Below are 27,036 nucleotides of genomic sequence, written 5' to 3' on the forward strand. Positions count from 1 at the left end.
AGTAAAAGTGGTCTAAATCGAAGTCAAAATGGAATAAAATTGAATAGAACGCTTGGCATGAGTTTGTTTTTGGTTTTATTTGTCTATTGATTTATATAAATGCTGGTTTCAACAGGGCATTTACGTATGGTACATGTTAATGCCTATGTACACTCCTGTGTACTTCTTCTGCAGCCTGTTGATTAGTTTGAGCACTGCTGCCACCTAGTGACTGGAGGCTTGTTTAGTGTTCAAGCATGAATAAAATCACCAGTAAAATACCATTTCTGATCTCACTGGCCGAACTCAATTCATTCAATTAAAAACTATATGCATCCCAGTCATCTCCGTTCTATGGTGCACCGCAAGGTTCTGTCCTTGGTCCAGTCCTCTTTATCACCTACCTCCTCCCCTTTGGTAGAATATGCCATAAATACAATATTCACTGTTTGACTCTGTGTTACCCCATTGATAGACTGAGTGTGATAGATTGAGCGACTGTCCAGGGTGTACCCCTCCTCCTACCCAATGACAGCTGGGATATGCTCCAGCAACCCTGCGACTCTAGTGAGGATAAGTGGTAGTAGAAGATGAGATGAGATAATGACACCATCCTGCACTGATTTATTACTTGCACACCCTGCTGTATCCTTAATCCACTTTCCAAACTTTGCTTTTTTTTTGTACACAACAAATAGATTTATTGACAACACACAATAATCATGATGTTATGTCTTTCTTGCAGGTAAACCTGAATATGGACGATGGTCGCTCTCTGGGTCTAATGATCCGAGGCGGTGCTGAGTATGGATTAGGGATCTACATCACTGGGGTAGACCCTGGATCTGCTGCAGACGCTGGTGCACTTAAGGTATGCGGGCTAAGCATATCTGCATGGTTGCACAGCCATATGAGTAACACATTTGCAAAGTTCCACTTCCAGCTTTAGTTTCCATAACAGCATTTTCAAATGTAAACTGGCATCTATTTCCCAAGAATGCCATAGTAATGATTAATTTGCAGCCAGATGTTTTCTATTCATGCTTGTATTCTATCAAAATTTTAGTTGAATTCAAACCGGTTCAAAATCATGTAAACAGTGAATCGGAATGAAGTCAGGCTCCGTTCGGTCTGCGTATGACGTGCGTGCCTGCGTCTTGACATAAAGAACTAGACATTATCACACACTTAGACGGCAGTAGAAGTAATAGAAGTAGAAATATGGACCTGTTTAAAAAGTCCATCAAAAATTCATTGAAGCCGGGATAGACTGAAGCATGGAACAAATTCAGAACTGCCGGAATAATTTCATTCAGATGAAGAATCTGAAGATGATACAGATACAAAATGTAGCTGATGATGTTAGATGTCAGTTCAAGAATATAGGAGGTAGGCAGTTTACAGAATTGTTCATTCAGGTAGGAGTGGATAACTGCAGGCCATGAACACTGGGCAGGCTGATGAGACTACAACAACATCCAAATAAAAATGAGCTTGCAGAGATTGACTGTAGCTGGAAATATGGTAATCCATCACAATGAGACCTATTTGCTACATTATGACTGTGTGGTAATGAAACAGTTAGTAAAGACTGATGGTAGAACATGTGGAAACATTCACAAATTCCTTTATGGTCCTTTAAGTCTTCAATAAGAATTACAGAGTTTCTGCCCCTGTCGGCTGTCACCACTAACATCTGCTGCCTGATGAACCTGTTAGCACTCCTGCCACATGTTCCCTATCAGCCTGCAAAACCTGTTAGCATTGCTAACATCTGCTCCTGCTTTACAGTCTCTCTGCAAGGCAGTGGAATTTACTGCAGTGACAGCACTGCACAAATGCTTTATTAGCCACACGAGATCGTCCGTGTGCTTTCAGGCCTGATTTCTGCCTCAGCAAGCAGGCCACTCTCCTCGCGTTCTATTTTTTTTTTTAACTGCCTGAGGCGAGAGCAGCATCGCCAGCATTTCATACCTGTAGACAATGTGGCTTTCATGTTGACATGGTGCCCTACTTGGAGAGAAGAATCAAATATTTATGGATGCTTTCCATATTAGTTTGAACTAATTTGAACCACTGGATGCAGGTGACATTTCTCAGTTTGTTTTGCCAGAAAGAGATGTACAAGTACATTTTTCATTTTTTGCTACAGTGGCTTGGCTGATTATCCTGAAGATTTAGTGGATGTGCTATGAAAGATACTGCGAAAGCCCACAAAGGAGTGAGGTAGGAGGAGATGTAAAGGTGCATATGAGACACTTTCTCTTCCCCTCAGAGGTGTGCCACTCTTCATTAATAGTCTGCAGTTATTCATTGCTACTGGACAAGAGCTGTGTGTTGTCCAGATGCAGCAGATTGAGTGATCCTGTAGTTAGAGTAGGAGCTGCAGGCATAAACAAGCTGTATATCCTTTCCTGGAAAACCTTCCCCTATTTCCATCCATCACTTCCTCGCTGTCTGGCAGTAAATAAGATAGAGTGTCGCTCAGACACTGCAGCAGGTCACATGTCAAATACCCACTGCCTGCTATTCAAAGTGCTATCACTTAGACCACTCACTCACTTCTTATCATTTCCAAGGATAACATGCTGAAAAGATTCTTGTCAAATATGACATGTACACTATATTTTGGATTCCAAAAGACATTTAAAGAAGGCAACTGGCCTTGGGGAATTTTGAGAAGACATTTCGCCTCTCATCCGAGTAGCTTCTTCAGTTCTGAGAGATGGTGGGAAGTTGAGGTTTAAATAGGAAAACTGTGGGTAAAACCATCAGAAAATTGCTGGATTTGCTTCTGTAGAACCAGAAACTGGTGCCACTGATTGTCATTAACCGCGGGATACTTACCTCTCGTAAGGAGGGACTGACTGACTGACTGACTGACTGACTGACTGACTTTCCCTATGATTGGTGCTCTAATGAAACTCTTGTTAGTGAGAGGCATCAGTCTGAACCTGTGAATGGGGTTGAAACCTTTTAGGGACAGAAGTTAAAACTGTATTTTAAATTGAGGGCAGATTATATCTCAGTCCACGTCCTCTGTTAAGAGATGTTTTTTCCAGTTTGACATAGATGGCTTCCTTTACTCCTCTCTCAAACCTTCTGTCAGATGAGCGGTGAAACGTCTTCACAAAACTCCACAAGTCCAGTTGCCTTTTTCAAACGTCTTTTGGATTACCATGATGTACATAACTGAGAACATTCACAGGCATTCAGTATTTTAGACTACAGCTTTGATACAGAGATTTTCAATATAAGTTTTCCACATTTTTTTTGTCACAACGAAAAATCCTGGTAGACTTGATCATTATACTCTCATAAAGCACAAGCAAACAGAGCAACCTTGAACAACAACATTTGAAAACGTGCTTTTAAATATTCTTGAACTCAGCAGTTCTGGGAAACTGGTTGCTCCATCACAGGCTCAGATGAATATGACTCATCCCATATTTGTGCAACACACTGACAGCTGGTGTTGGCCGTTCATTGATTTAAGTGAGTGAAACACTCAACCATATCCATTAGAAATTGAATAAATATGCTCTAAATCCTTTCAGTCACAGGCCATTTTCTAACCTAGGAGAGGATGCACTGATGCTAGATTAGAAATATAAAGACAAAATGAATTTAATTCATTAGTTACACTGCTGAATACAGATTCTGACCCTGACTATTGTGTTTCAGTATGTACATGAATTCTGACTCTTGGAACAGTCACTGCAGCACAGTACTATCAGCAGAGACATTACTAAGGTTTTGTTGTGAAAGGGGAAAAATTAAGTATATGTCATTTTTTGTATGTGAATGGAGGATTTTACTATTGGATAAGGTGGAGATCGGGTATTTTGCGAAGAACTGCAACTAAAGATTATTTTCATTAAGAAATAGTGTTCACATCAGTTTCTAAACTGAAATCACGAAGTATTTAAAAGAGAAATCTGAAAATCTCCTAATTTATGAAGCTGATAAGTTGTTATGACTTAGAGTTTAGGACTTGACTTTCAGCTCAAGTCTGGAAACTTGTGACAATTATATGTGTCAGTACCTGATATTAATATCAATAACAGTTCAAATTGTCTCCGTAGGCTTTATACAACCAAGATCTTGAATCTCCCAGAACAACACTATGGCTATGAAAAACTCCCCCTGAAACACACAATGGAGCCATACTAAAGTGTCAAATCGATAGACTGTCACAATTCATTATATTGTCTTTTAACCTCCTCTGCGTACAGCATTAAACTACATGGCCTTAAAAGGTCCTCTTCTTAAAGTATGGGCAGCCAGTACTTTGGATAATAATATTAGAGGAAAAAGTTAGTGATAATGAAAGAGTCATGAGAGTTGATTCTGAGAGCGCTGAAGATGTTATCCTCTCTTGCGGTCGGTCTGATGACGTTGCTGATCGCATTGTCTTATCTGTTACATTCTCTTCTGACATGCGGAACTCAGCCGATTATCTGCATGCATGAATAAAAGAGAATTATCTTCAGTGCAGCATTAGTGTGTGTGTGTGTGTGTGTGTGCGTGTGTGTGTGTGTGTGTGTGTGTGTGTGTGTGTGTGTGTGTGTGTGTGTGTGTGTGTGTGTGTGCGTGTGTGCCCGCCCCCTGAAGACAACTCAATGAGCCGGGAAGGTTGGGACAACCTTGGATTTCACACTCTTGTTTGGGATGAAATCAGTGGCCTGGGGTTGTGATGATAACAATAAACATCTCTGAATCAGGCACTGGGATACACATTATACACAAACATGTATTGTTGTATTGTGCTGCACATATAACCTCAAATGTAAATGTTCAGAGAGTACATGTGTGTTAGTTTCTGCGATGTGGACAGTGGTCGCCCTAGATATGGCTTTTTCTACAATATGTGGTGTCCTCACAACAAAAGAAGTCAATCTTCAAAGTCTACAGCTTCAGTTTTCGCTTCAGTAACTTCACATACTTTTTTTTTTTTTTTAAATAAAACTATCAAGTGTTTTCAGTAAAAAAAACAAGGTTCTCTGTCACAGAAGCACTGCATAAAAACTGCTCACAGTGTTGTATGTGGAACATCTGTAAAGAAAAAGCTTGAAGGCTGAAATAAGATGTTGATTAGATATTGTATTGGGTGTAATCAAGTAATGTTAGCTATGGGAAGACATCTATAATTATTTTTTTATCATACATATTACAGTAGCCTGCTGTAATCAGAATACATGTCTGGTAACACTTCTGGATCTGGATTTCATTGTGGGGCATTTCAACCAATACAGTTAGAATAAGAACACTCCCTGAATGCAACTGGACAATCCTACAAACAGTCAGAGACATTTTGTCGTAAACAGAGTCAGCCCAGTGAGCTTATATGACTGTGTGTGATGTTGCTTTTACTCCAATCTGTCTATCATCCCATAAATGTTTTGAGTGGACAGACATTTGCATAATCCGTTCCCAACAGGGAGACTCCAGACAACATTCTTCCATAGAAATTGTGCAGGTCAGGAAAGTTGGGCTGAAAGAAAAAAACAAAAAACTAAAAATGAAAATCACAGTAACAAGCCTCTCACTAATTTGAACTACTGATGGATGCAAGATGTGCTGCGGCGTCTCATTTCAGCAGCATGGACAAATAGCCCCAAGTTAAGACCCAGAGACTTTTTTTATCAGTGGTGGTACAAGGTTCATCTGTAAATGTGCACAACATATTTTGGATGTTTCACAGTGTTGAACGATTTGTTCTTAACTCACCATATCGTATAAAGAAAACCGTTTGGGATGAGTTGGAGATATTTACACTACTAATGACCATATGTGTCTGTGGACTTCATGTGGTTTCTTAAAAGATCACAGGATATATAAAAGACTTGCAGAGTCTCAGTGAAGCACTTTCATGGCTTACTCTGGTGTGTGTCCTTGGTCTGCACAGGGAAGACGACAACGCAGTGCTTTTTCTAATTAGACTGATCTGTTGCAGGTGGGTGACCAGATACTGGAAGTAAACGGTCAGAGCTTTATCACCATCTCCCACGATGAGGCGGTTCACATCCTCAAAAGTGGACGCCACCTCCTGATGAAAGTGAGGGATGTGGGCCGCCTGCCTCATGCGCGCACACTGGTGGATGAGACCAAGTGGATCTGCAGTCAGGCCATTGCTGAAAGCAATGCCACTGCAAACCCCAGTTCTGTCACCCACTCCAATGTCAGTGATGCCGTCAATGCCAGTGCCTGCAGTTCAAGGTGAGTGAATGCCTCTGACAGAGAATGACTGTTTGCTAAATAAGACACAAGGCTACACTATTAGGTTTACCCACATAAATGTTTTACAGATATAGGTCAGAAAAGGAAGGGGGTGGAGGCTATTCCAGCTGTCATCAGGGTCAGGGTACACCGTTGACAAGTGCCAGTCTAATGCAGGGCTAACAACCCTTCACACTCTATGGATAATTTAGATTCACCAATTGACTTTGGATGGTGGAGATAGATTCAGACTTTTTCCATTGAGGGGGAGGTACATATTGTTAGATTAATAGCATAATTGCCTAAGTCATTTTTGGAATTTATGTTATAATATCAATACAAACTACCAATGGACTTGCTAAAAAATGAGTTTTTTCTTGTTTTCTGAAGATCAAGTATGACTTAGGCGATGCTATTAGGCCCTGCTAACCAGGTAGTCGTTGAGTAGGAAAATCGTGCCAGACAGTACAGTACTTTGGAAAGTTACCCTTGACTACACTTTGCAACAAGACCCAACCTTGTTTGACAGTCTAGAACAATCACCGGCCATAGAGGTAATCCTCACAACCCACAATCACGTTTTCAAACTTCTACAAAGACAAAGGGGATCCGGACATTAAATATGTTACTCCAGTGTGGTGTGGGCGAACTTTTTAGTCAATTTTATTTTGTTTTGTTTTATTTATTTATTTTTTACCAAGTGGTCACACCTGGACAAGCTGAAGCAAAAGTTATCTGCAGTGGGAGGCGCCAGGGGACATCCTGGTGTTGGAATGCTGAGTACAGCTGAGTCCTTCCGACTCAAATTCTGCAGCTGCAGAATATTAGTCAATGCATTTCATCATGCTTCATAAACTACAGGAAACAATACCTACACCCAATCAGAGCCATTTTGTTGTAAACAAATTCAACTCCATGGTGCTTAGAGGGCATGCATGACTACATCACTGTTACTCTTCTGTCCATCACCACATAAATGCTGCTCAATTGATTTAATTGGCCCAATAGGTCTTGGCTGGGTCATAATCAGAGCCCAGGGGACCGACTCCAGACAAACTTTCTGTCACAAAACTTTTGCAGACTGGAAAAAGTCAGACTGACTTTCTGGCAAGAAAAAACAAAAGACACAGTGGTTGCAATAAATCAAAACTATCACCAGGAACATACCATATGGAATCTCCGTGAAAACAGAAAACAGAAGCTCCACCACTGAGACTAGTGAGCATTGAGGGATCTAGGACATGAGGACACTTCCCTTCTGTGGAGAATCATGTTTGACTACTCTGTTGTGGTTGACGGCAAAGTCCGCTCTTTCTCCCCTTCCTCTCACCCTACTCCATCTGTCACCTACTCCTAATGGTGCTAACGCTAATTGGGAATTTTGGCAGGGCCCCACTGCTGCCTTGGAAATCATACAAGGTGGCTCTCATCTCCAGACTTTATTAAGCTCACGTTGCCACCGTTTCACCTCAGGCCGAGCAAAGCTGTGATGGTGGAGTTGGTGTGTTTCAGCGTAAAGGACTTCATGCTGATGCTCTTATTTTAATGTGTTGCTGTTAAAGTAAGCATAGCTTTTTTGTTTTTTTCTTGCAGACCAGCTTCAGCCAGAGAAACCCCTGTATTAGGACAGGTGAGAGTAATGACTGTTTGCATTCACTTTAAAGACACATTCCAGAATACACAAACCACTCTGTATTGCAATCTCCTAAATGACATAGACTTTAATAAATGCATTTCCACTAACAAAGACACCTCGATTGATGCAAGGGAGTTTATTGGTAGATAAGACATGAGATGGCTGGATGAGAGGGGTGAAACGTGGAGATGGATGATGGTCTTCAGACACAAAGGAACTAAGGGGGGACTCAGGGCAGGGGCACGTCTCAGACAGCTTTTGCTCTCCCCATCCCCATGGTTCCTGTGATGATAAAGATGGAAGAGGAAGCAAAGAAAACAGTGGGATGTGAAGGGCTGGGTTATGAACTGAGAGAGAAAGACAGTACAAGGGGTAAGACGCACCTTTGTAGATAAGAAGGGAAATAGAATGAAACGAGACGTGGTCTTGTTATGACAACTTCAATAAAAAGGCAGGTATCAGGTTTTTCACAGGCACATTCACCAGTTAAAGTGTCCTCAACAGAAAAAATGCCAGTGTCTCAGCTTAGCAAATGTTAACTCTGGCTTTTAAACCCATGACTCGGATTTGAGTAACAAACATTTCACTAGGAAAGACCAAGCCTTATCTTTCTGCTTACACAGTGATGTTTCAACCAATCATGCATTTGCTTTATCCATTCCACACAATTAACTAGCATGTTCCAAAAGTGTAGCTTTTGTCGTTTACTGTGTGAATGCTCCATAAACCTTTTTTAAAACCAGATTTTAATGGATGTGTAATATTTCCTACATCACTCCTGTTAAATTCATGAAAGTACATCAGTCCTGTAACTTGACAGATTCAGACTTAAGGTCAAATTCAACCTTATAAAGTAGTTTTTTTTTTTCAGCGGTAACATACGTTTTACATTTTAAATGTAAGCACACAACATAGCCATTTTATAATTGGCCTTTCATTCGTCATTCACTATAATGTGTATTTATTGAGCTCAATCTTCTAAACACAGCCATGTGGGTCTCATATGCAGAGCCCTTTAAACTAGCATTTCCAACATTTCCAACAATGAACTGTTTATTTTACCTTATTTGCAACTAAAACTTTGTGACAGGGAAAATCTCTCCCAGCAGCGTAACTTGGAAGGTCATGCTCATTCTATTTAATCCATACAACGTTTCTCACAGTCGGCGTAAAGCCACGGGGCCTCGCTGAAACTCAGTCAATCTGCCAACAGTGAGAAGAGCAGTTTCCTAGTCAAGCTGCTTACAAAGATAACAATGATGAAGTCCTAAAGGCAAACAACTTCTCACTGACGAGCCCCGCAGCTTTGAAGTGGTGGCTTTTCTCTGCCTTTCAGGGTGATAAGCTCAGCCTCGTCGTTGTGTCATAGGACTGGGGAGGGGGTTGTAAGGCTTGCACACATATTTAGTCTCTCTATTTGCATGTTATGCTCCTCACAGTTTTTGTCCAATCAGTATGTGACCACCTATCTATCCACCCACAGCCGTCAGGATACAGAGGAGTGCTTCTTCCCGGAGCTCAGATGTCTCTGGAGCAGCAGGCTTACATGCTGCTCACTGATACAGAGAAGCAGACCATGGACTACTACCTGCAGGAGTACCAGCAGGGACACATAGGAGTGGAGCCATTGGTCATGGCTCTGTTTGAGCTTTTCAACACACATGCTAAGGTACGGTGGTCCACAGCAGCTGCTCCTTCCGTCATACATGCTTTTGTCTTGTTACCTTAGTGTATCTTATCTGTTTTCTCCTCAGTTGTCTATGTTCACTGAGGTAAGAAGTCTGGTTGCTCACAAGGATCTGGAGATATATGACAGTCTTGTGTTACACCGTGAGAGGGAGGCCCACCCAGCTTGGCATCCAGGCCTGGGAGTGCTGCATCCACAGGACCAGTGCAACCATGCAGCTCCTGTCACCTTTGAAGCAGGACATACTGTCCCTCCTATGGTAGATCCTTTATCTAATACACCTACACTCATTGACCAGTTCACTAGTTACACCTCGCTAGTACTGGATTGGCTTTAAAGGCCTTGCCATTGTTTCAACACATGCTGGAAACTTTACTTACAGAGTTTGAAAGATAAATCTCCATTTCTATCTGTCTGTGATACTCAATTGGTAACCAAGAAGGCCAAAGAGTGTCAAGAAAAGATCGCCCACACACCTGACCACTACCAAGCACCTAAACAATTAATACAAGAGAGGGCTTTCATGCTTTCATGTTGTTTCCACCAATTTCTGACCCTACCATCTAAATGTTGCAGTAGAAATCGAGACTCATCTCATCTGTAGGAGCCATAATACATATATATTTGAATGTATACAGTACATTGTTAGGTCTAATTGAGGGGTGAATCTATAAATAGGAACCAATCTTTACTGGGTCAGGTGTTCCACCTGGAAGGTTAATAGTATTTGATCCCTGAAGCAGCATTTAGCTGCAGAAGTTAATGGACGAGTTCATTCACATTTTCATGTGTAATTATGTTTGAGTTTGATGAAATCTAAAGTTTGGTGGATGGCAAATGGATGATAAAAGTCCTCATCTACAGAGTAGAGTCGTTTGTCTCTGGCTATATTCTGGTGCGTGAAAGTACGTCAATTTGTGTACCAGTGTGATAACACTTCACTGGGCTTAAAGCATTAGCTTAGCTTCCTTACAATCTTCAAGTGTCCAGAATTTGTGAGCCCTTCAGATGACACAGTCAAAAGAACTTAAATCATGTTTCTTTCTCATTCTGATGCTTGGATTGAAGTTCAGGTACACCCAATGGACTGTTGAGTGAGTATGTATTTTTGTGGTACCTGTGATTTTAGGTTTGTTCCACAGTGACCTTTGACAAGATTACTTTGCACTGGCCATGTTGTTACACCTGTTTTTCACATGGTCGCCTACTAAATCGCCTGGAAGAAAATCAGATTGAAAAGTCTTCCCTTAAGCTAAATACAATTTACAGTCTGTAGCAGCCAACTGTCCTGAAGTGTTGTTTGTTAATTTCTTTAGCAATTAGAAAGAAAATATACTTATATACCCTCTGCTCTGATCTGGTACTAGTGTGATTACAGTAGTAGAAATGGATTTCAAAATGGAGAATGGAGTCCCTATTCTGCCAAGGTTTATTAAGGTGACAAAAATCCATGCTTCATCGGATCAATTATTCATTTTGATTCAATAGGGTTTTGCATAGATTGAAGGTTAGGCAGGAAGCAATTATGGTCAGAGTAAGTCCTCAAGCTTAATGGAGCGTAAGTCAATATACAGTAACGTCCTCTGAAGTGATGGGAAAATGACTGCATGTGTGAAGCATATTCTTCTTTTTCGTCCATGTAAGTATCCTCATCAGTCTCTGACACTGAGCAGTCATCTTTGTCACCGGTCAGTGACTATGTTGTATGGATCTCTGACTTTGGCGCACATCAATCCACAGAGATCTCATTCTGCAGTTTCCGTTACAGTTTCTGTTACAGTTTCCTGTTTGTAGCTGCTGTTAATTAAAACTTTGCTGTTGATGGTGTTTGCCCCAGCACATTATAACCCGTGCTGACACACTCATTTATGTGCCTATGAAATTACAACCCCCCACGAAAGAGCTAATTAATTGACAGCCACTTAGTTACTCAATGAGAAACAGTAAGATTCACTGTGGAAACCCCATGCTATGGCATACCATTATCTAATTATAGATATTTCTATGCAGGCTGGTTGCAAGGCAGAAAACCCAACAGATGTAATTAAGATAGCTAAAAAATGTGGGTGCATAGCATATAAGTGGTGAGAATGGTGATTAAAACATCTTTGTACTGAAGCTCAAGAAATGCCAAGGTCAGCTGTCTAGATTTCATATTAGAATAACAACCATGCTCTTTCCCTTTTTCTGTGCAGGGGAGCAAAAGTTAACATGAAATAAAATGAATTATTATATGATTTTAAAAAAATGCTCATACTGTGCATTCATTGACATTACAGGATAAATGACAAGTGTTCAATTCTCTTAGAAATTAATTGAAATAAGGACGTGACATTTTTTCTCCTCAATTGCCGAGTTTGAATTTTTCACATTTAATTTCACACACACTTTCACATCAGACATTTTGAAAAGCAAATGAAGGAAAAGCCCTGGATAGTTACTAATAATATTAATGACTGCTCTCCTCTTATACTGTATGGGAGGGAGCCAGAATGAACAATACCTACTCTACGGACTGGTTGATCGAACCTGAACCAGTAATTAAATTCAGCAGTAACTGGTAGTTACAGCAATAGAGAGTGTGATCTATTCATTGTATTCCCAATAGCAGATAAAGTAACTTCAACTTTATTTAGGGGTACCCAGTAAAAGTAATTCAAACGAAAATTTACTCTCAGCAGTTCAAGCCTGACTAAAGAGGACATTTCACTACTCAAACAGTAACAAAAGACAAAAACGTCTGTGAAGGTTCTCAGTCATCCAGGTCATGGTATTCCAAAAAGCGTTGAATAAGGTCAGCTGGACTTGTAGAATTTCTTGAAGAACTGAAGAAGCTACTCGGATGAGTGGCGAAACGTCTTCAAGAAATTCTACAAGTCCAGCTGACCTTATTCAACGCTTTTTGGAAAAGACAAAAACCAAGCTAGAAAAAAGGTAAATGTGTGCAAGCCAGTCTTCTTGTATAAAAACGTTTTCTTTCATATTTTCATTATTCTGCTACAATGTCATCGTCCTAAGGAGCTTTTTTCTTTTTCTTTTCTTCTTTTTCTCTTTCTTTTTTAGATCATATACTTTATGGCTAATTTGGTGAAAATAGTGAAATACAGGTTTTGGCCATACTAATGGAGGACCATCTGGACCCCTTCAGAGGATTGCTGGGGCTCCCTGAAGCCAACTTTGAAAACCACTGCAATGAAACAATAAAGCCTCCAGCCTCCAATAATTCAGCTGTTACAGGACAAAAATATATCTGAAACACTTGGTTTTAAGTGTCTAAACTTTTTTGCACTCATATTGTCTCGTGGGGCAAATCTCATCCATCTGGCGTCTGCATTAAGTAGGCTGAAGTAAACCATACTTTTTATACCGTTTTTCCAGAGCACTGCCTCACAGTGACGAGTCTGTTCTGATTCTGTTTCTGTTGTATTTGGTTTCTTTCAGACTGATGGCTCTCGTGGTAGCTTGACAGAGAAAGACCCAGAGGAGAAGACTCTTAATGCCTTGCAACACACTTCACGGGTATGTGTCATTCTTTGTTTAATCCCCATATGTTTTATCTACACACCCACATACATACATATATATACATATATAGATCCGAGTTCGAGTCCAGCTCAGGCCTTTCTGGATGGAGTTTGCACGTTCTCCCTCTGTGTCTGAGTGGGTTGTCTCCGGGTACTCCGGTTTCCTCCCACCTCCAAAGACATGCTCGTTAGGCTAATTGGTGACCCTGAAGTGACCCTAGGTGTGAGTGTGAATGGTTGTTTGTGTCTGTGTTAGCCCTGTGATAGACTGGAGACCTGTCCAGGGTGTACCCCACCTCTCACCTAATGACAGCTGGGATAGGATCCAGCAACCCCTGTGACCCTAGTGAGGATAAGTGGTAGTAGAAGATGAGATGAGATGACATATAAATATAGACTGTGACTGTATGTGAATGGTTTTGAGGCACCTGAGGCATTTGGTTTAATCAGATCCGATGTGCCGCAGACCATGAGACGTAAATGTCCCACTCGGGGTTATGTTGAAGCTATAATATTCATTATTTCCAACAACAAAGATTAGGATAATTAACTCTCTACTGGGGCTTAAGTTGGAATCTTACCCTGAGGGTAAGACATGAAGTCACTAACATGAAGACTTGAATCCCTTGGGAGCATTGCCCTGCTCAGCATTTCATGGTAATCTGACCACAGATTCATTAGACCATTCATTTGTTACTTTTAAAGCCAGAGGCAGGAGAGGGATGATTATGCAGGAAGTGTCCAAATTGAATCAAGAATGTGCTTAGTGACTTGTTATTGCAATCTTAGCTTTTGAGTACCCAGGTGAAAGTGTGTTTATTTATTTTTTTTCTGAATACGAGCCAGGAATCAGCAGACCTATATCCCTCTCTTTGTCTGCTGCTCCGATTACACTGCACACAACCCCGATGCCTGTTGGTGGTGGGTCCAGCTGGATAATTACTAGAGTTACAGCTCCTCGGCGCAGGAAGAAGCTAGTAATGGTGGTTAAGGCATCTGGTGATGATGCCTTCTGGACGCCTCCTCTTAGAGGTTTACTGTACATGGCCAGCTGGGAGGATAACCTGGTGTAGACCCAGAATTCACTGGAGAGGATAAATATCTCAACTGGCCTGGGAACACCCTGGGATAGGTCTAGAGGAACTAGGAAGCATTGAAAACATCTGTCTATCTAGAAACAGGGAGAGAGACATTGGGAAATCCCTACTTAGCCTGGTTGCTGATAAATTGATGAAAATGGATGGATGGAGTCTTAAAATTATTAGAGGTGATGGGGTGTAACCTTTTGGCTGGTGGACGAATTGACTAAAAGGACCAACATCCCTATTCCCATTCAATACACCATTCCAGTAGGATATGCTGTCTTTTTTCACTGACAGGATGAAATGCAGGCTCCTGGTGAATCTCCTCCTTTCAGAGCTGTTCCTCATCAGGCCAAGACCAGGTCGTCCAGAGAGCTGGAGCTCAGCCAGAAGCCTTCAGCACGGCTGGTGCAGACTGGTTCCAGCCTGCTCTTCACCGGCCCCACCCGGCTTTTCCACAACTGCCTCCACAAATCACTTAAATCCCTACCCACCATCTCCCCAGACACTTCCCACCACACCTGCAGTGGTTCCAGCCACCACACTTCCCTCAATGCGCTCCATCACGCCTCCCAGAGCTCCCTCCAGCTCTCCGACGCTGAACACCACAACCACCCCAACTTCGCTCACCATCTCCACCACCATGCTGCCCACCATAACCGGCCCAGTACAGGACACCAAACCTGCCCAGGCTTCCTGCACCACCGGGACTCCTCCAAGTCTGCTAATCTAGAGGCATCAGTCAAACTCTCGTCCAGATCCAGTTCCTATGAAAAGTCCTGCATCTTGTCAAAGTCTGCGTCCTCTTCTAAAGCAGCGTCTCCTATGCCATCCCCTCATATATCGCCCCGTCCCTCCCCGTGTCCCTCACCCTGTCCCTCTCTCATTACACCTGCTGCTCCACCCTGCAGTCCTGATCGGCCCTGCTCGCCTGCCTTCACTCAGAAAGTCATGGTGACAGACATGAATCGATTGTCTGCAGACTTGAGACCGCAGCAAAGAGGTACACTGTTAGTGTCAATGTATTTGTGTTTGTTGCCCTGTGTGGAAGCAAATATCATTTAAACCTTCTCATACTAGTTAAACTACCAGCATAAATTGTAAAGTATTAGAGGAATCGCGCCCAGGTGATTATATAATGAAAGTAACTGTGTATCCCGCTGCTGAGCTCTTGATTTACTGCTGACATGTTAGTTTACAATAAGAGAGCTTTTGTTATATTGTTTCGACAGGTTTAAAGTCTGTCTTTAAGTCTCACCTGTTTGTATACTAAGAAGATAATGTCCCATGCAGGGGCCACGCTGTCCCAGTTGTCAGACAGTGGCCAGACTCTGAGCGAAGACAGCGGTGTGGATATTGCAGAAGCTGGAGGTCTCAGTAAGGACGGCAGCCCTCGGCCCAGCAAGAACCAGCTCGGCCATCTGGAACACCCAGGGGCCCATGCACCCCCCCCAGGAACCACCAGACAAGTAAGACCTTCATTCTGTCATAGATAATCACTCATGAGATTGATCATAGTTTAATCATAATCAATACTTCCCTGGGTGACACCACTGTGGCTTCATTACATTTAATTCATTAAGAGGGAAAACACAACTTATCAGAGGTTCTTATAGAGAAAAGCAGATAGAAATAATATAATACAGAACAAAGCTATGTACTGTGTCCCAAGTACAACACTAGACAGCAGCAGTCTCAATGGTTTCAACGTATTTACATAGAGTAAAGGAGGAGTAGAGTGAAAATTGTAAACTCAATTTCTTTCATTAATGCTATAAACTCCAAAAGACTAAAGCAACTTATAAAAGAGATGCAGAGAAAAGAAGAAAACTGAGATCTTCTTTTGTGACATGTCCAGTAACAATATTTAAAGAGCCTATAATTGCATTTTACTGCAACATGCCACACAAAATGTGATTTGAAAAGAAAGCACTGCAAAGCACAAATAAAAAAAAATAAAAAAAATAATATAAAAAATAAATTAGAAATGTGAACATAGTAGGAATTGTAGGAATTACAGTGCAGTCTACCTACACCTCCTGATGTTCCTGTCTGTTGGGCCACAAAGTCTCATCCACATCATTATGAATATCTTGCAATGCAGCGTGGAAAGAATCTTTTAGTGTCTTATTCCGGTCTCTGCATGCATCTGCTGTGATGTCATCACATGCTGCATCCATGGCAGCCAGAAGGGTCATCTGTGTATGTGACAGTCTTATGTGAAAAATGCATTAATGCAAAACACCAAATTGACTAAGATAAGATGTCACTGTATAAAGTATACTTACTGTATATTATAAAATGCAAGTGGAATACTGTGATATTGTATGCAGGATTACAGAGAGTATACAGTATTACAGTACAGTGCCTTTTGTTACATCACATACCTGTTGTGTCGAGGAAGTCTGAATGGTTAAGGACACAGTTGTTCTCCCAACATTTGACTGCACCCTTTGACCAGCCTTGGCCATTGTAAGCCCGGGATTGAGAACATGGTCTACAAGTGTGGCTCTTATCTCATCAGGAACGTGCATATGTCCTCAGCCTCTTCTGCCTCTTCCTCTGTTTTGCCTCCCAACTCCTCTTCTTCTTCTCTCTGGCTGTTGACACTGTCCAATTCCTTGTCCTCCTTGTGTTGTATACTTGCAAGTTGATGGTTCATGAGATGCACTTTTGTTAAAGAAAGTCAAGATTCACCTGGGAGCAATTTACCAACAGACAGATTTAGAAAGGAAAGTCTAATGGAAATGTATTGAAATATGTCAATGCCTAAATGTTGTGTTGTAGACAATTCAACAGAGACCCATTATAATACATATACATTTTGATCAACATGACATAAGCAATTGATAATGTAGGAAACAGCAGAGAATTGTACATAATAATTTGCATGGATGAACCAAAGCAAGTTCAACTTGTTCAAAGGAATGAGAAACTGCTTTTTTGATGTGCACAAGTGACACAATGATGTAAAGATTGAACAGGGAGGTTTGAGAATCTATATTCTGATCCGAGAAATGTAGCAAAGCAATTGAGAAAAACTGTAAACAACTTACCTGACAGCAGCATCCAAATGAGTTTGGGATTTCTTTTGCAGTGTAAAACTGGTGGTAACAGACCATTTGGATTTTATTATGAGGCATGTTTCAGCCAGTACAGAGAAAATGATACCTACTGGACAGTCCATTTCAGCCCATGTTCCTTGTGTAGGCCTGCATCAACTTTTTTGTTTACACTCACATTAACCAGAGGTGAAACCAGAAGTTAAGGAGATACAAAAATCCCAGGTGAACCCCCACTTGTTACCAGCACAGAGAGGCTTCACTAATATATTTATATCATTTAGTAAGGATTGGTTGTGCGAAGTATCAGTGATGGCATGCATTAGATCGGTGGAAGCTGAGTGTGTTGAGTGCATGTGAAAATGTAAGGTGACCTAACAAGAACAACAGGGAGGTAGCTAGCAAGGTATGACTGGATCGGATCAGTATCAGGCTTCAACTAAGCCTAACCCTATCTAGTTATGTATTTTAGCTCTTCCCAAAACAAAACCACATCCCTGTAGCATCAAAACATCTTCTTGCTCTTCTGGTTTAATAGACAGAATAAAAAAGAAGAAAATGACTACTTCTTCTAAGATCAGATTAGGACTGAGGTTGGCTGATACTGAATATTAAAAGAATGGTATCTGTCATCTCTATGCAGCTAAAGCAGACAGCTGATATCAGCTAACTCTTGGAGAGTTACATGTTCAGAATTCACATGGACATTATTGTGCCATGCTCATAGTAGCTTGCTTTTGATTTTCTCTTCTCTGTTTTCACAGCAGACTAACTCACCCATCCCAGCATCTTCCACTACTCTTGTTCGAGTGGTGAAAAATGCCAACACACTGGGCATCGCTATAGAAGGTGGAGCCAATACATGCAAACCTTTACCGCGCATAGTCACCATTCAGGTAAGACAGTGAGACAAAACAGTCCTCAAATTACTGCTTCGTGGCATCGCCTTTTTTAATAAGCACCCCCTCATATTTAACAGAACCTCAGGTCTGATTATTATCGGTAATACAAATCTTATTATGTCTCTCTAAAACTGTTTAAATATTGTTAAGCCTAACAAAGCACCAAGAACGTGAAGCTCTACATTTCCATTACAGAATGTTTTAGAGAGGCAGATGGTGAGAGGTGATAACAGTTAATCAGTGTTACAGGCTCAGCCCCGTCACCAGCTCACAGTCTCTTATGAGCTGGAACGCCTTGAATTTTCATCCATGCTAGTATGTGTAGGAGGCACTGGAACAACCCTGAACAGAGGCCCCTCCCCTCAACCCATAGGACCCAAAGACTCCCGCTAACAGCATTCAGTTGCCAGACACCACAGGACACCCTCAGAAGACCCATGTCCATTCTCTGATGAGTCACAACTGTTTTTGGAGGCACACTATAAGGAAGGTGGTCATAATGTTATGTCTGATCTGTGTATACATAGCACAGTGACAGGTGAAGCAAACACCTATGATTGGTTGATGCATCAGGACAAAAAATGGTTTGAGTGTCAGTTCAAAGGTCACACTACTCCTCAGCTTGTAGTTTCATGTCGAAGGTTTCCATTAAAAATGTCCTGTAGCGCGTTGCTCTCTCACGCCTTGCCTTGTTGCTGCAGATTGCTGGGTACAGCTGGTCTCCTCTGTCGACGCCTTCAGAAACATTGTCAGCACTGACAGGCGGTTGGATACTGGACCAGAAACCTGTCAGCAGAAAACAAACCTAGATGCCAACTATGTTCTTCTCCATACTCGTTCACATGCCCAATAATCCACTCATTCAAATCTCTCATCTATAACTCAAGCTGACCACTGTATTATTCCAATTAACGGCTTTCGGCCCATGTCACGAAGTCTAGGTTTCATTTTAACTGTTTTATAGTATGAACTTAAAACACAGATTTATATATGTGTTTTGTTTATTATTACCTCAGCTTTGTGCTTTGGGCCACCAGACGCTGCTGCACTGAATCAGCTGGGAGGGTTTCTGATTCATTACCTTACACAGAGCTTCGTGACCCATCTGCAGAATCCGAATTCATTATTACTGGCCTGCATACCCTGCAGTGATATTTTCAGCTGCTCCTTTGTAGCTGAATGTCACAGCAAATAAACATGTTTAACACTGAGGATTAAATTGAATTAGGCAATTTTGGATGTTGTCCTTTTTGTCTAGAGCATAGGAGGGATTAGTGGATGGATGGATAGATTAAGCCTGTGAATCTGCCAGCCTGCCTAATAGAAGGCCAAATAATCATTTGACGGTCATAGTATAGTAAGTATTTAAGTCCACCCAAAGTCAAACTAGCAGCATGAACTGATTTAGATTGGCCACTTAAGGGAAGTGAACACACTATAAACCCAGGTGCAGCATTAATCTGCACTCAAATATGTGCCAGCTGATGAATGCACATCTCATTTACTGCATGTTCATCTCTAGTTGGTCAGTCTCCAATCTTGGACTGGTCTGTCATTTGATCCTTCTAACAACACCTCCTTTCCTTCCTTCTCTCCATGCCCCTGTTGACAGAAAGGAGGGTCGGCCCATATTGGCGGTCAGCTGAAAGTGGGTCAGGTCATACTGGAGGTCAACAGCATTTCCCTGAGAGGTCGGGAGCACAAAGACGCCGCCCGGATCATCGCTGAGGCCTTCAAGACCAAAGAGAAGGACCACATTGACTTCCTGGTGTTTGAGCCGGGACTTTAGGAACTTGCACTTTATGAAGCTTGGTTTAAAGAGACATTGTTTCATTGCTTGGGGGGATCCGTGTGAAAGCCACATGGTGTTGTCCTGTAGTATCAGGGTTTAAGGGTTTAAAAATGTGTTATTTACTGATTGCACTTGACAGAGATTTGCACAATTTTAATTTAGAAGACAATATTATATTAATATTTGCTATGAAAGTCATACCTGGGTCAAATGCTATTTGCTAATGTTTAACTGATTTTCTTTAATTTAACTTCAAGTGTCAAAGTTGTAAAGCAATCATATCATAGTCAGGAGAGTCAATCATCAAGTGTCTTGTTTGTTTTGTTAGTATTATTATTATTGATCCAATATCGAAAGAGTCAGACAAGAGTTAAGTTTAATAATCTTACTAGTTTTGATTTTTTTGTTGTAATTTTTGTGAAAATCAAAAAATAAGAAAAAAAATACCCATTCAGTTTTGAAAGTAGAAAACCAGGTAGGTTGAAGAAGTTTAGCTAGAGAAACTACTACTTAATTTTAATATTGACAACTTTTAATACTGACAGGACTTGGACAGAGAACTGGGACATTTCCAGCCTTAAACTCACAACCGACCAAGAACCAGGATCAAACAAACTTCCTAATTTGTAACAAGGGAGAAAATGAAGATGAATTGTAAGATTATGAACCAAACTGTGGTGCCTGTTGAAACACCCTACTCTGGGTTCCTCTGTAACCTACTTCTTCTAGCCCCTCTTTTTGTGTGTGTGATATTTTTCAGTCCATTTTGGGTTTGCGAATGTCAGCAAATAATGTGGTGGGGTGCAGTGAAACCGCAACTGATAAAAATGATTGATGAAGCCCAGCATGAACATTTGTAATAGTTTGGCGGTTTGAGTGAGAAGAACGACCGTGTCATAGAGCTGAACCTCAAACACGGTGTTAGATAGGGACAGGGCTAGGGACAGGAGTCTAGACGCTGGTGGTGGAGGAGAAGAAGATGTAGTTAACAGGGGAAGAATTTTGTAATGATCATGAAGAGGTGCAGATGAGCGAGGAGGGTTGCCTGTGGCCTTCACAGCACAGGGATGAGGGTTTGATTGATGGAGAGAAGGCTGGTAAATAATTCATTGGATGAAAGTAGTGACGTATAAAATCAAGGACAGACTGACTTTTACTGTGTGGGAAAATGAAAGAGACAGCGAAATGATAGCCCACAGTCACCAGAGGTTCATGAGCAGACAGGTCTTCCTTACTGAACGTTCAGCTAAGTTTCATTTAAATTTCAAAGCATTTCAAAACTAACATTGTTGCAGATACCATTGGACTCATGTCTGGCATGACTCCTCCTACATATCGTGTACATGAAGTGAGGAAAATGAGTGTGACGCATTATTCTGCCTTAAAAGAAGCATTTGAGTCGACTCGATTTGATTCCTCTGATTCTTGAATTGACTTTGACATCAAACGTCATCAAACTCATTCTCCTGACAGGTTTAAGAGCCTGCAGCTCCTTTATGATGACCCAAATGGTCCTTACTGGAGCACGTCCTGTCATAATCATTTCCAATACATTCATCTCTTCAGTATTTTAGCAATATTAGCTGTTCTTCAATATCTCTAACACAAATGCAGATAGTACGACCATTTGTATACGCTGTAGATAGCTTATAGTCCCTACATAAAATAACTTTTTATCTTATAATCTTATGGTGCACAGTGGGGGAGCATTTTTATTTATTGTATGAATATCCCCAACAAATTAACTATGTTCCACACACAATATGAAACAGACACAGCGGAAATGAAATAAATCCATATCCTACATTCGGGTGAATGGTGATCATGTTATCTCTTAAAGAAAACACACAGCATATGAAAATGACACTGACACCAGTTTAGGCAGGTCCACCTGTTTAAAACTAAATGCAGCCACTTCATAAGAGAAGCAACTTACATTGAAGGAAATGTTCTGCAATACTATGCAAGAAAAAAAAAAACATAGGCTCAGTTGGTTCGTTCAGCTTTAGTTCAGTTTGTTAGGAACACCTCCCTAAAAGTCACACCCTGCAGTACAACAAGACTCCCTTCATAAGGTCCCATTGGTCAGATTTTGGATTGAAAAGCTTTGTGGTTATTTTTAGAAGCTGTAGTTCGTGCACTCTCTGTGTATACTGTCTGATGTGTTGGATACCCTCCTCCCTGAAACAGCGTCAATGAGAAGTGAACACGGTAACCTCTATGAGGGAGGATTTATTAGAGAACTGCTGCACGAGGCCTCGTTAGTTTTTGCTGGTGGCACTGCAGGCTGTTCATACCCTGGACAGCTTCAGAAGAGACACTGGACTCCTATTACAAAATCTTAACAAAAATGTAACCATGGAATGGAGAAGGACAGAAGACTTTACTATATGCTGATGGACACAGGGGACACTGAACACTACAGTCAGTGTAGATTATTATTACCACACAGAGGCTGTCGAAGTTATGTACACTGAGATCATTTCTAAAGTGACATGAAGACTCCCTACTCATCATGGTTCAACATCCACAGTGAAGCTAAGGAACTACTATTATTATGTAGTGGGTTTCTTTTAGAGTACACAGGTGTGTAGTTTTGTTCCTAGATTATAAACACAGCATATGGATTTTGAATTGCAGCGCAAAGATTTGTAACTTCGTAGAGGTAGACGTAGGATTGGTGGTTGACAAAACTGTATGGGATAACTGTTGTGTGTGGAGTGTCTGCAGTGTTGTGGTGGTATCTGACAACAGACTGTATTGTTAAAAAGTGTCACTCCACCAGTTTTACAGCGGAAACCGATGAAAACTGTTAATGTTAGGGTTATATCTCCTTGGGCTCAAAGGCTTTATATCCATGACCACAGGGTAAATCACAGGAAATTAAACTATGAAGCTTTATATTCACAAAGGACAAACACTTTTTTTTTTTTTTTAAATCTGTCTGTTGTGACTTCCTTGGCCTCGTGACCGTTATTATCAAATTGTTATTAAATACACAACAGCCGATTTACAAGGAGCCAATGTACAGCAGCTAGTGAAGGACATAAAGCTCTGCTGTACGTTTAATTTGACAGGCTCCTTCAAAAGTGTTTGTTCCATGTTTAATTTTCTGCTCTTTTCATCTCTGTGAACACAATCCAAAGTTATACCAGGCTGATTTACCGTGGTGATATTATATTTTTGTAATCTAATAACTTGGTCCCGATACAGTGGGGTGAAGGCGATGTATGAGAGAAACTGCGCAGATATTATTTATAAGAAATGCAACACCACTTGTCTGAATTCAAGGATCGCGTGTTGGTTGGAATACTGTGTTATCCAAGTGATCATGTTTTTGTTTTTCTTTTTTTGTTAACAAAAACCTAGGAATGACGTATGCTGTACAGAACAGGCTGCACATACATTTATAGATATGTAGTATACAGTGACTGGTGAGAGGTAGGAGAGTTTTGTGAAGCACCAACATGTAATCTCTCTGTGGCTGATGTAACTGTTAACGTCTCTTGTATGTTTCCCTCCCCATCTCCTAGCAGAGAACAAGATCCTTCAGAACAAGTCACATAATCTTGTTTGTATCAGACCTTGCAATATTCTTTCTTTTCTTTTCTTTTTCTTTTTTCTTTTTTTTTTTTTTTTTTTTGGAAATGGTGGAAGAAAGTGTTCCTCAAACAGATTTCCTGAGACAATAAAAAGAATCTCATACTATCTGAAGTAGCGTGTTTGGCCAAGCCTAGAAATGAACACTGAGTTTCCAGGAGTGTTTGCTCTTGATTGTTTACAACTAAACAAAGTAACTGTGATTATTTCAGGATGATAGGTTTCTCTAAAGAAGGCCTTACTCAGACAGCCTTACTCTTAGTCTTGCATGCAGACTGGAAAACACGAAAAACTATTCTTTTTGTTGTGGTTTTATTGCCCACCTTCTCCTCACTCTGAATTGTTAGCTGTATTCTCTGAGCTTTGTGACTCTGTGACTTAGTGCTTAGATAGATAGTCATTATTTCATTTCCTTATTACATGGGAATTTACAATAATGGATTACACAGAAACTGGAAGGACATTTAATTATCATGGATGCTGTAACCCGATAAGAGGAGGCAATTCCTTCATAATTTAGTTCAGTGCCAGAGTGAGGTAGTTTGCTCATGAAAGACAAAAGAGTAGTGAGCATGGAGAAGTGGGCATGCAGCTTCCACTGGGGGGTTAGGTAGGTTGCTCAAGGACTCACTTCATCCATGGATCTTGGAAGGATTCAAACTAGTGGCTGCAAATCTGCCTTCCTAATTACTCTCCTCCAAAATGGAAATAAAGGTAGCAGCGGCGGGAGCTGAACCCCCCATCACCACATAAAGCCCGACCAGACGATTTGATTGGCCTAACAGAGCCTTGCTGGAGCATAATCAGTTCCCAACCAAGACTGCAGACCAACTTTCCACTACAGAACATTTGTTGGCATTAGAGGCTGGTCAAGCCACAAGGCCAGCACCCCAGACCACTCCACAAAACTACCTCCTTAATTAATATTGTGTTGCAGGAAGCAGTTATAAGAGCGGTGTGACAGCATTTCACGTTGAATGCTCCCATGGCAACTACACAAAGTTACACAGGAGTTATGCACAAGTTATCTCAGTGCTTCAGAAAGAAAACAAACAGGTGAGAATGTCAAATGAGCACAGCAGCTGGTCTGCAGTCAGTTTATTAATTAGCACTTTATTTCCACAGTTTCAAGGATATGGACAAAGGAAACCATTTATCCCCTCATATGCAATCACAGGCGGCACAAAATCTCATTGTCCCTATTTGTGCCCCAGCGCTCAGAAGCCCTCCTTTATTTCACATCTTTATTACTCCCCTGACTTTTTCTGACTCAAAACAAGAGCAAAGGACTCATTATGTAGGACATTTTGGATGGTGACCTTCTGGGATGAGTTTAAACCTCTTAAGCGATATTAGACTGGAACAGTAGCTTCAGTATCGTATCTGCGGGCCTCATTTTTATTTTTAGAGATATACATACATGATAGAAAACCTCTTTGCAGCGGGATATAAGCAGTGTGGAATTCCCTCTGAATATACTTGGCAAGATGTTCTGGTTACATAAGCTTTGTGTTGTGTGTTCCACACTGGGCTACTACAGCAGGGACAGACATATGTTCAGCTGCTCTAAGCGTTGTCTTTAGAAAAAAGGAAAGGTTTCCATAGCGTTGAAATGACTCATAACATCTTATACAGCACCTCTCTGCCTGCAGCGTCTAGTGCGCTGCAGCTCTGCTCAAACAGCTTGGACTCTGTTCGCAGCACAACATTATTCCTGCAAGATCTCAGACATGGAGCGCCATGTCCCAGGTGTCGCTGTTCAATAGGCAGGTAGAAAAAACTGACTTCTGATGCTGAGAGAGCCGGACAGCTCATTGCTATTAATTTATTTATTTATTTATTGTTCTCTGCTTTGATCTAATCACTGATGCTGCTTTAGTGGGAACTCACTCTAAAAATAGTTTCCTGTCGCAGCAGAGTTCACGCGCTTCACAGCACTCCTCATGAAAGAGCCCACGCTTTCAACTGCTGCCATTTGAATTTGTCAAAGGCGCCCTCTTCTGGCTCTGTGAAAAACTACACGGGTAACTTTGTTATATGAAAGGTTAAGGGAGGCATAGTGTGACGTTTAAGAAAATGTATTTTAGTCAAAATACATGATTGCAGCGGACTTAAATACAGCTCTGATTAGTTAATGGTACAAAATGAACTAAAAATAAAAAGACAGTATCAATAGATAATTGTACTTGAAGTTGAAATATTGCAGTGAAGCGTCACATGAACTAGAATGAGATTTTAAAAAAGAAAGAAATGAAGCTTGTGAAGCTACTCATTGCATCAGTTAGGGTTAAATAACATGTTACCAGCAGAGAGATAACCACCTATGCAGTAATTATCTAATAGGAGGCTTGTACCTACTTGCTTAGTTAAATATTTTATATTTAAAAATATTTTAAAACAACAACTGCAACAAAAACACTAGAACATTTCAAACATCTTCATCAGTTCAGTTTTTAGTCTTCTGTACTATGTACTCTTTCCCCGAACAGATACTGTCTTTTTCATTTTCCCTTTTGGTAGGAATAGAAGAAACAGTTTCATTCCTTACTCAGGCAAAGATGGACTGAATTTCTCTCTAAATGTCTTCTCTGAACTAAATATGTATTATGGGAGTTATAGATTATGATAGTCATTTAACTGTGTAAGTGAAAACTGAGGACAACAAAACACTGTTGCCAAGTGAACCTCTCCAACATTAGGTTGCTCAGAGAATTACATATAAATATCTTGAGATTCCACTAATATGAAAAATATATTTCTAATATTTCTTATCTAATATTTCTCAAAACAAATTCTGGCATAATGCAGATAGCATCATGAAATGTATTACAGCCTGAGGTAAATTACTATATAGTCTATATAAACTGGATTATATTTGATACAAATCTGATTAGATTAGAGTACCTCCCCCTGGAGGCTACCCAGGTGTTTCCAACCATGTGGAAAACTCAGAAGGTGCTTAAGGAATTATATCCCATCTGGTGTGGCTGATGGTAGGGATGGGTCGTTGCTGTGCAGTGAGACTGGGGCTGCTGAGGGTTTGGATATGTAGGGCGTTTCTCAATATGTTTTCTTTACTGTACTTGTGTTTTTTAAAGCATCACCACTCCCTGTCCAAGTACTGTTCCAATTCAAAGCACTCATCTGACCAAGTGAAGTTCAAATATCTGGATATGTACTTGCCACACCCATTATAGGGAACTTATGTGAAGTGCGAATGTGAAGTCAGATATTCCACAATCCTGCTGTTCCAGTTCCAATATGACTGTCCTCTGTCCTCCCGTGTACTTCCCCTGTACTTCAGAATAAAACTTGTACAAACTACCAAGTACAAAAGTCCAAAATTCACATTCACACTTGGTACTGATACTGTGTGTCACGTGGTGCGTGAATATTAAAGCAATTTAAGTCAAATAAGTGATTTTGCAACAACATCCACCTGCCTGACTGCACTGTACTGTACCACAGCAGACTACTTGAAGCACACTGCATGCTCTGACCCAGAACATGCTCATTGGTTTGTTCATAAAAGAAAGAAGAAACAAGCACAAAC

At 40.9% G+C, this 27,036-nt stretch overlaps 1 protein-coding gene across 1 annotated transcript in view; it reads left to right on the forward strand.

Annotated features, from left to right (window-relative positions):
• whrnb (whirlin b) overlaps window positions 1-21,850 on the forward strand; it is a 53,204-nt gene extending 31,354 nt beyond the window's left edge. The window contains exons 3-12 of the mRNA XM_047590976.1: window positions 725-850; window positions 5,936-6,198; window positions 7,792-7,828; window positions 9,318-9,503; window positions 9,589-9,780; window positions 12,963-13,040; window positions 14,425-15,130; window positions 15,421-15,596; window positions 17,954-18,085; window positions 19,704-21,850. Coding sequence (XP_047446932.1) covers window positions 725-850; window positions 5,936-6,198; window positions 7,792-7,828; window positions 9,318-9,503; window positions 9,589-9,780; window positions 12,963-13,040; window positions 14,425-15,130; window positions 15,421-15,596; window positions 17,954-18,085; window positions 19,704-19,880 — 2,073 coding nt within the window. The 3' untranslated portion in view covers window positions 19,881-21,850. The remainder of the gene's footprint in view (window positions 1-724; window positions 851-5,935; window positions 6,199-7,791; window positions 7,829-9,317; window positions 9,504-9,588; window positions 9,781-12,962; window positions 13,041-14,424; window positions 15,131-15,420; window positions 15,597-17,953; window positions 18,086-19,703) is intronic.
• The last annotated feature ends 5,186 nt before the right edge of the window (window positions 21,851-27,036 follow it).

Source organism: Mugil cephalus, chromosome 8, assembly GCF_022458985.1.
Source record: "Mugil cephalus isolate CIBA_MC_2020 chromosome 8, CIBA_Mcephalus_1.1, whole genome shotgun sequence".
NCBI lineage: Eukaryota > Metazoa > Chordata > Actinopteri > Mugiliformes > Mugilidae > Mugil > Mugil cephalus.